The 12,871-nt window shown below is 45.9% G+C and overlaps 1 protein-coding gene across 1 annotated transcript in view; it reads right to left on the bottom strand.

Annotated features, from left to right (window-relative positions):
• The window catches only part of LOC146193953 (uncharacterized), a 56,156-nt gene that overhangs the window by 35,544 nt on the left and 7,741 nt on the right, over positions 1–12,871 (bottom strand). The window contains exon 3 of the mRNA XM_084602906.1: positions 1,602–1,888. Within this exon, the coding sequence (XP_084459032.1) occupies positions 1,602–1,888 (287 nt within the window). The remainder of the gene's footprint in view (positions 1–1,601; positions 1,889–12,871) is intronic.

Below are 12,871 nucleotides of genomic sequence, written 5' to 3'. Positions count from 1 at the left end.
GCAAAGCGAGGTTGAAATATTTTGTTTCTATTAAGACATCAGTAATATTCTTCATCCCACTGAAAAATGGCTGCACCTTCATTCTTTAAATGCAGAAGCAAACTACTGGAAATCAGCCATTTAAAAGAATAAGGAGCAGCTGTTTCAACAAATTTCCTTGTAAAGTGCAGCTGCAACCATGTGTAAACGGTGCACAACTGTACCAGCAGCTACCACATTATTTTCTTTATAGTAGCTGCCTCAAGCGTACCGCAACCACCACACAACAAACTTTCTAACTGCTTGATGAACTTAAGAAAATAGCCAGCGTGCTTGTATTATAGACCTGGTCAAGCCAAAGTGTTATTACAACCTTAATGACAAATTCCTGTCAGTGGTCTGAACAGCTTTTTTTACTCCACTAAACCGAACAGCTCCTTCAATGGGAGGCTTAGATTCAGATCATCAGTGTCAGTGGTTCCATAAGGATAAAATCCCTAGACATTTTGTTATTTCCCAGATTTATAAAAAGCTCCAGACTGCCAATGGAAGTATGCCATAAGTGAATAGGAGGAAAAGGATAAGAGCTGGACATCATATTGTAACGAAAGTTCGCCCAAACCAACCATCATCAGTAGTGTATGAAGAGCAAGGGCAACAACAGAAACCAATGCAAACGTTAAAACATTTGCAGTTCCATACCATCAGACAGACAGCTGAACAGAGGAGGGCACCATTTAGGCTCAACATTGCTTGGTTTTATAGCCTCATCGTGAGAATCACTACCAGTACTGGTATCACGAAATTATCCCTTCGGCGCCAGACACAACAGTGAAACTGACAGACTCAAAATACAAAGAAATGACTGTTGCTCTTGCAATGCTAATTGGCTGTAGTTTATAAGATCACAGCAAGCTTGCAACTTACAGCCACGAATGTAAACGGCACATTTTACTTTCACAGAATCTGTCGCTCAGCACCCTGATGTGCACTATGTGCTCATTTTAAGAGCATGGCAATTTCACATAGCTTTATGCAGTGTTCTGCAGCTTTATCGGAACCATTTTGAAAAATGAACCTGCCTCAACCTGAGACACATTTGTGGTGAAACTGTACAGAAAGCTTGCACGTTGTTGTCCCTTTCGCTGTGTAGACAGTCTTACAATGATGCTTACCTGGTTTGGCTTCACATGGTGAAAAACCAGTGACGAGACTGAAGGAACAAAACCGCAGACGCCAATTTTCCAGCAAGGGCAGCGGTTGAGCCATTTAGCATCATTACAAAAATGTGCCGTGATTACCTGAGCATTTTAGAACTGTGGCACTTTCCTCCAGCGACGCCAAGTGGTGCCACAACTGCTTTCTGCCCTAAACTCTGCGTTGGCATGTACTGCTCCTTAATCTCGTCACAGACAGTTCTGGTCTACCATTTATCATTATGTGCAGCCAAATCAAGTTAGCACATGGTCAAACCTACAATGTAGCAAAAGTGTCAACGTGCATGGTTTCAGTGCAAATGAGTCTCTGGTTGAGACAAGAGAATTTTTCAAAACGGTTTCGATAAAGTTGCAGAACCTGTACATGTTTAGAAATCGAAAAGAGCCCAGAGAATGTTATCTTACCTCCTCGTTGCAAAAGCAACACGAACTGGAAGTCTTCAACAAGCTGAAGGCCATCTGGTATCCTTCGGCACTCTCCTCACTGTGGATGATCACGGCGATTGGCACAGCACCAGCTTTAGTAGCAGTCAGCAGAGAGGTGACTATACTTTCCGTTTTGTCACATGATGACACAGAGTCTACAAATATTAATTCAGAAGCAGACCGCAGCTGCTGGGCACGATGCATGATTGATGTAACCACCAGGACGGCCCAGCGGTCATCGACGCTACTCAGTTTAACATCGGCGCCTGCAAAAAAATGTGATTACATAAGCACATGTGATGTACGTCTGAAGAGATGTGATGTAGATTATGCATTATAGCCACACAATGAAATTAGGATGAGCCTGCATGCAAAGGTAAAAATTATATAGGGGAACCTCTCAGCAACACAAGGACAAAAAATTTCATGCACTAAAATTAAACCTTAAATGTTTTCAACCTCTTGATTTTCTTTCACATAACTCAATCAAATAGTGTTGCGGCTGCAAAAATGCCGCGGTAGAAACAAAGAAAGCTTAGCTTTTACTAAGCTTTCCAGACCAGTCCAATGAACGCATCTTGTAGAGAGCACAGATTAAAGGGAAGCTGAAAGCCGAAATGAAGCTGGAATGCAGGGTCAATGCCCAGGTACGAACAAAATGCAACCATATTCCTCGAACCAATGGACGAAACTGAAATTTGTAGCACATTCCTTAACCTGAAAAATACCAGCTTAACCGATGTCGAAGATATTCAGATAAACCCTTTCAAGTTCGTAACTGACGTTATCTCGCCTCACCTAGTATACTTTTCAACCTAATCATTACAACTGGCTGTTTCCCAAGTCGCATGAAAGAAGCAAAAGTATCGGTCATCTTTAAAGGCGGTAAAGAAAATGGCGTTATGAACTAGAGGCCGGTGTCTATATTGCCCGTGTTTTCAAAGGGCTTAGAAAAAATCTTGCTGGTACGCATAGAAAAATTCTTCACTAAACATAATACTATACTAAGAGAGTATCAGCATGGTTTCCGTCGAGGCAAATCGACTGAAACAGCACTGTTAACGATGAAAGAACTCATCATCAAAAACACTGAGTGCAAAATGCTTACGTTGGGTGTTTTTGTAGATTTTAGCAAGGCCTTCAATTTTCTGAACCACAAACTTCTGTTGAAAAAGCTTAGTGCTTATGGTACCCGTAATGCATCTATGGTGCTGTTTGAATCATATTGAGTGATCGGAAGCAGAGTGTCAGAGTGTCAAACCTCATCTTTTAAGAGTAATTTTTTCTGGGGTGCCACAAGGCAGTCTATTGGAGCCACTGCTTTTCAATGCATATTTAAACGATATTGCTCAACCCAATTCTGATGCCTGTTGTGTTCTTTATTCCAATGATACCAGCATGTTTGTTTCTGGTCATGACATACAGGAAGTAGCTGCAAAAGCGGAAACTGAAATGACTGAGATAATCAATTGGTCCCGCGCCAATGGTCTTAAGATCAATGCAAATAACTCTAAAACCATACTTTTTAAACCAAGAAACAAACAGGCTGCAATATATTGTCTTTTAACACACGGTACTTTTGAAGTTGTTAGCCAACATAGGATTTTAGGAGTGAAATTTTCGGCTGACCTGGCACGGTCGAAACACATCGATTGTTTGCGCAAATCACTGTCATCAGCTGCGGATGCACTTGCCAGATGACAGTATTATCTCCCTGAAAAAATAAAAGTTGACATTCACCATGCATTATTCACATTTAAACTATTGCTCGCTTGTTTGGGGAACAACAATGATCGGTAACATTAATGCAAATTTTCTTCTGCAGAAAAAAAGCTCTTCGGAGTATTGCTAATGTATCGTATTACCATCCGACAGAAGCGCTGTTTCTCAAGTATCAAATAATAAAAGCACAATATTACCTAGATTATCACTTAATGTATACTTTCATTTTTGCAAACAATGACCTTCAAACATTTTTAAAGAGCTCCGCATGTTTAAGGAAACAAAAAAACGACGACCGCACCCGCAGCTGTGACAAGTGGTTTGTACCGCACTGGTGTACCGAAGATCTCTGTCAATCCCTACAATACCTACTTCCACTTCTTCTCAATTACCATGAAAAGAGGGAAATATATTTTGAGACTTTCAATAAAAAAAATTGCAACAGTATTTCATAACCAAATGAGCTACCTATGTTTCAATAACCATGCTCACTTTGCGATTAGAGTTGGACTAATGTGTTAGAATTCTGTAGTGCTTTAAAAGTTTCATTGTGCATTGAGGCATAATGCAAATACTTTGAATTTCCATGGAGAACTACTGTTTTGTTAATTATTGTATTCTGAAGTTTGTTAGAGAAAGGGAGAGAGAGAAAACTTTATATAATGCAAAAAAGAAAAATAATCTAGAGCTCCCGTGGTTGGGTCCTCAGTCCAGGACTCCAGCGGCCTTTGCTGCCCTGCTGGCCCATTCAATCAGCCAAAGCTGGCCTTTCGCTTTGTTAGATTTTGTTCGAACTGATGTTAAATTGATGTGAGCTTGCACTGTAATTTACTCTGGAAAAACTGCTGCCATGTATGGGCACTTATGCACTTCAAGCTATCCTTGAGGTCCTTCAACCTCGAGTTGAATATAAATTAATAGAATAAACTGAATTTTTGTGCAATTTCCCAAGATACACGCATCAGAATATATGAAAATTGTAGATTAAGCTCACGAAGGGTTTTGCGGTACTTTTTGAAGTTATGACGTAATCTACTATTAAAATCGCGACAAGCCTCAGGCTTCTCCTCACAGCATTGTAGCAGTGCGGTGAAACTAAAAGATGACATCATTGTGAATAATAATAAAGGAGTAATTACTCATTAGCATCCACCCAAGCGCAGCCATACGGTACGCTTGGGTGGATGCCCCGGAAAGGCGGTGGTCCCGGGTTCGATTCCCGGATCAGGACGAATTTTTCTTTAACTACGAAGTTTCTGAGGAAGCTGTACAGCTTTCCTTTGTAGCCGTATGGCTGCGCTTGGGTGGATGCCAACGAGTAATTACTCCTTTATTACAAATTTACTCCACCTTGGGGGATTCCCCTAAATATTCGATCATCATTGTGAATTACGTTTCAAATTATAGCAGCTTTCACGAAATCTTTTCTGTGAGTCGCCCGATGCCACAGAAGAACGCCTATTGGTATTATCCTTGCCCAATACCAGCATGACCACTCCCGTGTAATTGCCTATGCCAGCTGCTTGCTATCTCCCTCCAAGCACAACTATTTCATTATGGAATGAAAATGCCTCGCACTTGTTTGAGCGTTGACTAGATTCCGCCCTTATTTGTATGGGAGGCCCTTCAGCATACAACAGACTATCATGCCTTGTGTTGGCTGTTATCTCTTGAAGATCTTACCGGGCGCTTAAATCGCTGGGCCTTGCGTTTAAAAGAACACATATTTCTATTGTCTACAAGAAAGGTTGATTACATCAACGCTGACTGTTTGTCCCATCATCCCACTGATCCTCCTGAATTGGTTGACCATACTGCTGACGACTACTTTTGTACGATACGGAGTTCCTGCAATGCCAGCGCCGAACAATCTTGACCCTTCCCTGCGACCCATTACTGACTAGCTGTGCAATGACGACTCCGATCCTTCCATCACCATGCTCGTGCTGTGTGAAGATACATTGTTCTGACGCAACATGTGCCCAGATGGCCCACCATGTGGGCCTGTGCATAAAACCCATGTCTCATTATGTGTCCCCACTGCATCTTGCAGCAAATGAGTGACGTGACCTACAAGCATGCCCGTCTCTCACACGAGACTCCACTGCACCACCAAACAAAAATAGCCATGTCACTCGTCTTAAGCCCTACTGTTCCTGCTTTTTTAGCAAGCAGCCGGACTGTGCTTGCCTCACGGGGGGTAGTTTTACAGTGCCTAGCCGAAATGCCGCAAGACAACAAGGATGTTAGGGTATCATGTTGAACAAAGACGATGCTGAAGTTGGAACTGGTGTGTGCACTGGTCTTCCGATGGTGTTCCTGACTTTGGAGTGTCACTCTTGTCGCTCAGGAATTCCTCTTAACAATATGTTCTTTATAAAGCTCATTTGGTGGCAGGTCAAGTAGGTACATTTTCTGACCCAGTCACCGTCTTCATGCTATGTACGCTCCTTGATTACATGGTTCTTTTTTTTTTCATTTACGCGCACAAAGCTATGAAGTTGAAACTTCACTAGTAAAGAAGGAATGCACTTTCCAGGCCAGAAGTAAAGCTCAGGATGAACCAACACTCAAATAACCATAACTTGAGGGGATGATGATGATGATGATAAACTCTTTATTTACTCCCAAAGAAAGGGAACCAGCCGAAAGACTGGTTGCACTGCTTAGAGAAGGTCAGCAGGGATCCCTTGGGACTCTGCGGCCTCCAATGCGCGCAAAATGAGTTGGCGCTGTTGGGCGAGCTCGGTGGTATGCAGGAGGGACTCCCACGCATCCACTGTAGCTGTATTGTCTGCGTTGTGTCGTGTACATGTCCACACCATGTGAATGAATGTGGCTGGTTGTGAGCAGTGTTTGCAACTAGGTGCAATAAGATTTGGGAAAATTTTGCTATATAGCCATGGGTTTGGAAAGGTTCCTGTTTGTATTTTGCGCCAATGGACGGCCTCGCGCCGGGATAGTTCCCGGTGTGCAGGAGGGTATAGACACCGTTCGAGCCGGTAATGCTGGAGGATGTCCGTGTATGTAACAAGGCGTAAATGAGTGCCTTGGGGAGTGTCAGAGGAAGCGGCAGGCTGAGGAGGGTGCTCTGCCCGGTAGCCGAGTTCTCGGGCTAGAGCATGCGCCTGTGCGTTCCCGCTGAGTGCCTCATGAGCTGGGGCCCATATGAGAAGACGAGGTGTAGACGGTAAGGGGAGAGATCGGAGGATAGCGTGCGCCTGTCGGGATATACGACCTGCATCGAAGTTACGAATTGCCTGTTGGGAATCACTAACGACTACTTTGGTGGAGGGGTCAGTCAGAGCTAACGCGATGGCAACCTCTTCTGCGGTGGTAACAGTTGCGGTGTTGAGAACGCTGCAGGCATTGTGCCAGTTTCGGTGCGGTGCCAATGCAACCGCAACCATAGTGGGGCGACGAGGGCGGTGGGAGGCATCTGTGTATGTAACGTCGGGGCGACAGGTAAAACGTTTGTGGAGTTGCCGAGCTCTGTCGGCTCTGCGCTCTGTATGATACTCTGGATGCATATGTTTGGGAAGCGGAGGTAAACGAAGACTGAGTCTCTGCTCAGGCGTGAAGTCCATATACGTAGAAGTTGCCCTGAGAGGAGTGATTCCTACTTGGCTCAGTACTGCACGGCCCGCATGTGTCAGCGAGAGGCGCTCATATTGGGAAGTTTAGAGTCGCTTCAATCAACTCGCCGACTGTGTTGGAGATCCCGAGGGTCATCAGTTTGGTGGTGGAAGTGGACATGGGTAGACCCAATGCTGTCTTGTATGCCTTGCGCAGTGATGCATCCAGTCGCTCCCGATCTGTTCGCGTGAGGCAAAGGTAAGGGGCAACGTAGGCGATGCAGGTACAAACGAAGGCTTTTACGAGGCGCAAAAGGTTGGATTCGCGCATGCCCTTATGCTTGTTGGCGACTCGCTTGACCAGGCAGCTGATCTGGATTACAGATTGATCTATTCGCTGAAGAGTAGTGGCGTTTCCTCCATTATCTTGTAGATGAAGGCCCAGGATACGGATTCGGTCGGTACGGGGTATGGGGGTGCCCTGTACTTGCAGATTGAAGGATGCCAGAGGTGATCTGAGGCGTCTACTCTGGGTTGGGACAATGATGTACTCAGACTTGGTGGCCGAGCAGGATGGTGCCTACCCGTGGCCAGGTAGGCACCAACGTGATCGATGGCTGTCTGCAAAGTCTCCTCGATCTGGCCGTCACTGCCGTGTGTAATCCACAGAGTGAGGTCGTCGGCATATAGGCTGTGGTGCAAGTGGGGGATATCTGCCAAAAGATTGGGCAGGCCAAGCAGCGCAATATTGAACAGGAGTGGGGAAAGCACTGAACCTTGGGGTGTACCCCGGCTTCCAGGAGAGATGATGGAAAGATCTCCTGAGCTGGTGTCAAGTTGCACTACGCGGTTCGTGAGAAAGTCGCGTATATATGCATACGTTCGTTGTCCCACCCCTAGGGTCTGGAGGTTCTGTAGAATGGCTTCGTGCCGGACATTGTCAAAGGCCTTCGCGACATCTAGAGTAACTATGACTTTGGTGTCCAAAGTGCTATGTGTCAGCACCTGATGCTTGAGCAAGAGCATGATGTCTGGGGCCGCAAGGTGTGGTCGAAGTAGGTGATGTTCTTCTACGTAATGAAGAAGACGGGTCTGAATTACATGCTTCGATAGTTTTCCCACGCAGGACGTGAGAGAAATGGGGCGGAGGTTCGAGAGAATAGGTGGTTTGCCCGGCTTGGGGATGAGCACGATGTTGGCGCATTTGCACTCTTGCGGATGGCTCCCCGCTCTCAGCATTTTTGCATAAAGTCTGTGAGAGCATGAATCGAGGCGTCGTCGAGGTTCCGAAGCATACGGTTAGATATCCGGTCCGGGCCTGCTGCTGAGTTTGTCTTGAGACGACTGAGCTCGACTCGTACCTCCGGTAAAGTGATGGGAGCATCTAAACGAACGTTTTCCTTCCCCTGATAAGGAGGGAGAGATTTCACTGGTCCTGGGCGGATGTAGGTAACTACTAGCTCCTGTTTGAGGGGGCCTGAGGTGCCGGGAAATTGGTGGAAGATATGCTGGAGCTGCTGGCGAGCTTGGAACTTGCTCCCTTCAGGGTCGAGGAGGTGACGGAGTAGTTTCCAGGTGCTTCTGGTGTTAGAAGCCTTATCCATCTGGTCACATATATTGTGCCAGTTTTGGTGTGTAAGCTCTACGACATAGTTCTCGATGTTTGTATAGACTCACGGTTTCGACGGTTTGTATAGATTCTAGCTGTAGAGCAAACTGAGAGCTGAGGGTGCGAAAGGAGTTCTCAATATGTTCTTCCAGCGATGGGATACGGCCTTGAAAGAAGACGCTCTGTGCTTCGAGGCGCGCTATCTGTGTGTGTATGTCTTCCGTTTGCGTATCGCTCGCGGCAAGAGCCTTACGTTTGTGGGCAGTGCCAGTTGGTGCGGGGGAAGTAGGAGGAGGAGCGTCTAAGTGTTTCTTGATAGTTTCGACTCTATGAACCAGTTGTGTTACGACGGCCGTGAGGTGTGTAATGGCTTGTTCGAGTGTGTGAGAAGTGGGAGTCCCTCCTAGCGCACTCACCGCTTGAGGTGGAGCCGATGGCGGTCTTGGCGGAGCCGGGCCCTGGAGCTGCCCCGGTGGAGCAGGTTGCTGCTGCTACTGCTGCTGCTGCTGCTGCTGCTGCTGGACGACTGCAGGCGTACCTGGCCGCGTTCTGGATGACGTCCGAGATGATAGCCTTGAGGCATTGGGCCCGAGGGGTGGAAAGAAGTCCGAGCGGTCCCTGAGACTGCGTTGATTGCTGCCGGAACGTTGGCGGTCCCAGCGGCTGGCGTGTTGTAAAATTACCCGGCGTGAGGAGGCTTGTTCTTGTTGCTTAGCAGCTTCAGCCTGTCTGCGATTTTCCCACTGACGGCGCTTGACGGCGTAGGGAGTGTGAAATATTTCTTTGCATCGGCTGTCGCCCGTGAGGTGTTCTTTCCTGCAGAGACGGCAGGTCGGCGTACAGGAGTGGTCGTTGGCCGGATTGGGAAGCCCACAGCCTCGGCATTTGGTAACTGTGCTCACGCATACGTCGGATTGGTGGCCGAGCTCGGCGCAGCGGTAGCATACCTCATATTTCTTTTTGAAGATGGTACAGCGGTGTCTGCTGTTACAAAAATAGATCCATGCAGGGACCTGAGGTTGGGCGAAGGTGATCAGCACGGCAATGGTGTTGCCGAGTCTTCTGAAGTTCTCGATAGGAGGGTTTCGGTTGTCCTGGAGTTCTGCTTGAATAGTTGCATGATCGAGACGGAGATCAACCCCTCAGATCACTCCTTTTCCTGAACAGTCGTCTGGTGCACAGTACACTGATATTCCGTACGATCGTTGGTCGATGACGAGCTCTTTAAGACGTATGAGGCACTCAGCGCGTTCGACATTTGGTGTGCAGTAGGCAAAAGTGCTTTGTAGGTAGTTGGCTTGTATACGGTCCTCATGCCGGATGGAATCGCGGTTGAGGTTTGCTGCCGTGCAGACTGCTTCGAGCAGTTGAAATGTAGTTGTCTTGTAGAGTTGTAATCCTCCTCTGGAGCGGACGATGAGCTTGAGCGTGTTGCTAGGCAAGCGGGGCTGCTTCGAAGCAACCGAGCGTCTAGCGAGTTGGCGTCCACATTGGCGAGGCGTAAGCGCATCTGCTACCTTTTCACCGTCAGCCGGAGCATCGGGGGGGCGTTTGGGACGCTGGTGTTCCATCCTGAGAGCCGGGAACTTCGGGTGCGGGTGTCCCCTTCACTGTTCTAGCTTCCCGGAGCTTGTTCACTTTAGTCAGCCATTCACTAGCTGCAAATTCTTCGGGCATTAGTTCCACGCCCTCCACAGTCACCTTCATGGCGGCAGGCGGCGCGTGGGCTCGCTCGGCGCCCGATGCAGCTGGCGGTGCAGCCGCAGCGAGGGGCGGTAGGCCTAGCAGAGCATACGACGTGGTCGCAGAACAAATCGACCATAAATGGTCAAAAATCGTTGTACGTACTTCGCAATGGTGTCCATAGAATCCTGCCGACGTTAGGACTCCAGTAGCATTGATGATAGTATGCTGGAGTCGCACTGTCCGGGGTTACGATAAGAAAATTGCGGAGCCCAAGTGGAGTGCATCTGTCGCCGCTGGCGCTCCGACCTGTGTTCAACTTGAGGGGAGAAGGCGCTGGTGAGGCAGTAGTGTAGTGTTTCACTTATTACATTTTTGCAGAGCCTTCTTATAACTAGTGTAGCAGGCACATAAGCACATTAGTAGCAACTCGAGCTGTTCTGGTTTACACATCCTCATCATTTTACTCAACTGCACTGAAGAGGACTTACACTTCCAAAAACTCTTTAACCTAGCCACACAATGCTGGACAAAATTGATGAGCCAAAAAATGCTACCAGAATGGCATCGTGTATATGTAAGGAACAACCACAGGTGAGACACTTCTGGAATGTTGTGTTGTGTTTTATGACGCATAGGCACCTAAAGCCATCATGCGCCAAACTCTGGGTAAAGCAGTTCCTGTTAAAAATAGGTGAGAGTTCATTTATTAGCTTCACTTCTTTTAAAAAATCTAAGACAGAAAAGAGAAGAAATTTTGACAATCGCATTCTCTCCTAGCAAGAAAATGGTTGGCATGATACTCGTGCAAGAAAGAAAAAGGAGAGAGAATACTTTTTCTAATTTAAAAGCCAGAAAGGAGGAAGTGTCTAGTGTGGAAGATAAAATAAAGGCAGCGTTATACTATGTTTTATGGAATACAGGTTTAAAAGGTCTGACTGTTGTGGCTGGTGGACCACTGGTTTTTGCAATAAAATGTTATTAAATGCACTTTTCTAAGCTTTTGGTCTTTCAGAATTTAAAAGGAATATAGTTTACTGTGACCACAGCATCATATAGTTAACAAAAAATGATTTCCTGGATTCCCGAGTTTGAAGTTACATGTAAAGATGCGCATGTACAATGAGAAGGCAACATAAAACAACTTCAACAAGGCGTTCTAAGTGTTGAGTGGAAGACTGCAAGCTGCGAAGGGGTGGCTTTACCACGTGCAAAATATTGTCCATGGTTGTGTTAACCAATGTGGAAAACCATTTTTTATTAGTTCACTCTCTACCAGCTTCAAGATATCTACGTACAAAATATTTACATAGTCCAGTTTACCTTACTGCGCTTGTACAGAACACATGTTGGCTCTTCTGTTAACAGCTATGCCGACTTGGCTCTCATTCAATACACTCCTCTTGCAAGGTATGTGAGTCTAATAGCTTCAGTTAAGACAACTTCACTGAACCATATATTGTACACCTGTAACTTCAAGTTGAATGTACTGCTTAAAAACACATGCCTAAAGGGCCAGTCATGCTGGAGCCCCAACATGTGACACTTAAAGGATATTTATAATTTGGGAGAAATCCAAAGTGACACTAAAACGAGTTCTGATTTTAAAGGCATTGGGTTCCGTCCAAATAGCAAGTAGGATTAGGCTGTGCTCCTTGCTTCAATGAGAAAAGCTTAACTGAAGCTTTTTGCAGCAAAACATTTGAAGTCACTTTCACAAAACCCAATTCAATAGCATTGTGCATTCACCTTTTGCAAGTGCTAGGCAATCTGAAGGTTATCCACACAAATTGAATATATGGTGGACTTTGGTACTGCTACTGAGTTCATCTTGGTTGTAAATAGTGTTGTACATAGGATACAGACCTAGGAATATTGTTCTCATGAATAAAATTTTCTGATAATATTTTGCACAGCTACACTTGAAACGTGCAGTAACATAAGAGCTCTTAGGACATCTGGGCAGTTTTCTAAACAGATTACTTTACTAATTTATGTATTTATTGAAGTAAAAATAAAAAAAAAAGACAAAGTACAATCCCTAATGCTTTCCTTGGCCTCGCCGACTGTTGGCTGCTTTCCTTCATGTATTATAACGAGCACCCTTATTTCCCCTTCATTTATCTGCTTGTAGCTTACGGGGGTCTCGGTTCTGGCAGTCTTGAAGCCATAGGTAGCGTAAGAGGGTTCTAGCACAGCTTTCGCCCTCGCTCTTGATCACATTCTATGTGACGCTGGCGGTAACACAGGACGTTCCACGTCTACCGCTATAGTTGAGGGTGGCACTGGTGAACGCTCTCAAGTTTAGTATACAGACAACATTAATACCCAAGAAAGCAGCAGGTGGGACAGCGGCCGATGTAGCTCAGTTGGAAGAGCACCGGACGCGATATTCAGAGGTCGTGAGTTCGGTTCCCACCATCGGCACGTTGTTTTTCCTTCTACTTCGTGTTTATTTATCTTTCTCCTAAACAGATTACTAATTTATGTGATTATCGAAGTAGAAATTAAGAAAAAAGAAAAGACAGAGTACTATCCCCAATGCTTTCCTTGGCCTCACAGACTGTTGGCTTCTTTCCATTATGTATTATAACGAGCACCCTCATTTCCCCTTCATTTATCTGCTTGTAGCTTACAGGGGTCTCGGTTCTGGCAGTCTT

The sequence above is a fragment of the Amblyomma maculatum genome, chromosome 4 (assembly GCF_055883805.1).
Source record: "Amblyomma maculatum isolate TAMU_Amacu chromosome 4, ASM5588380v1, whole genome shotgun sequence".
NCBI classification, from domain to species: Eukaryota; Metazoa; Arthropoda; class Arachnida; order Ixodida; family Ixodidae; genus Amblyomma; species Amblyomma maculatum.
This window is presented reverse-complemented; position numbering and strand designations above follow the sequence as displayed.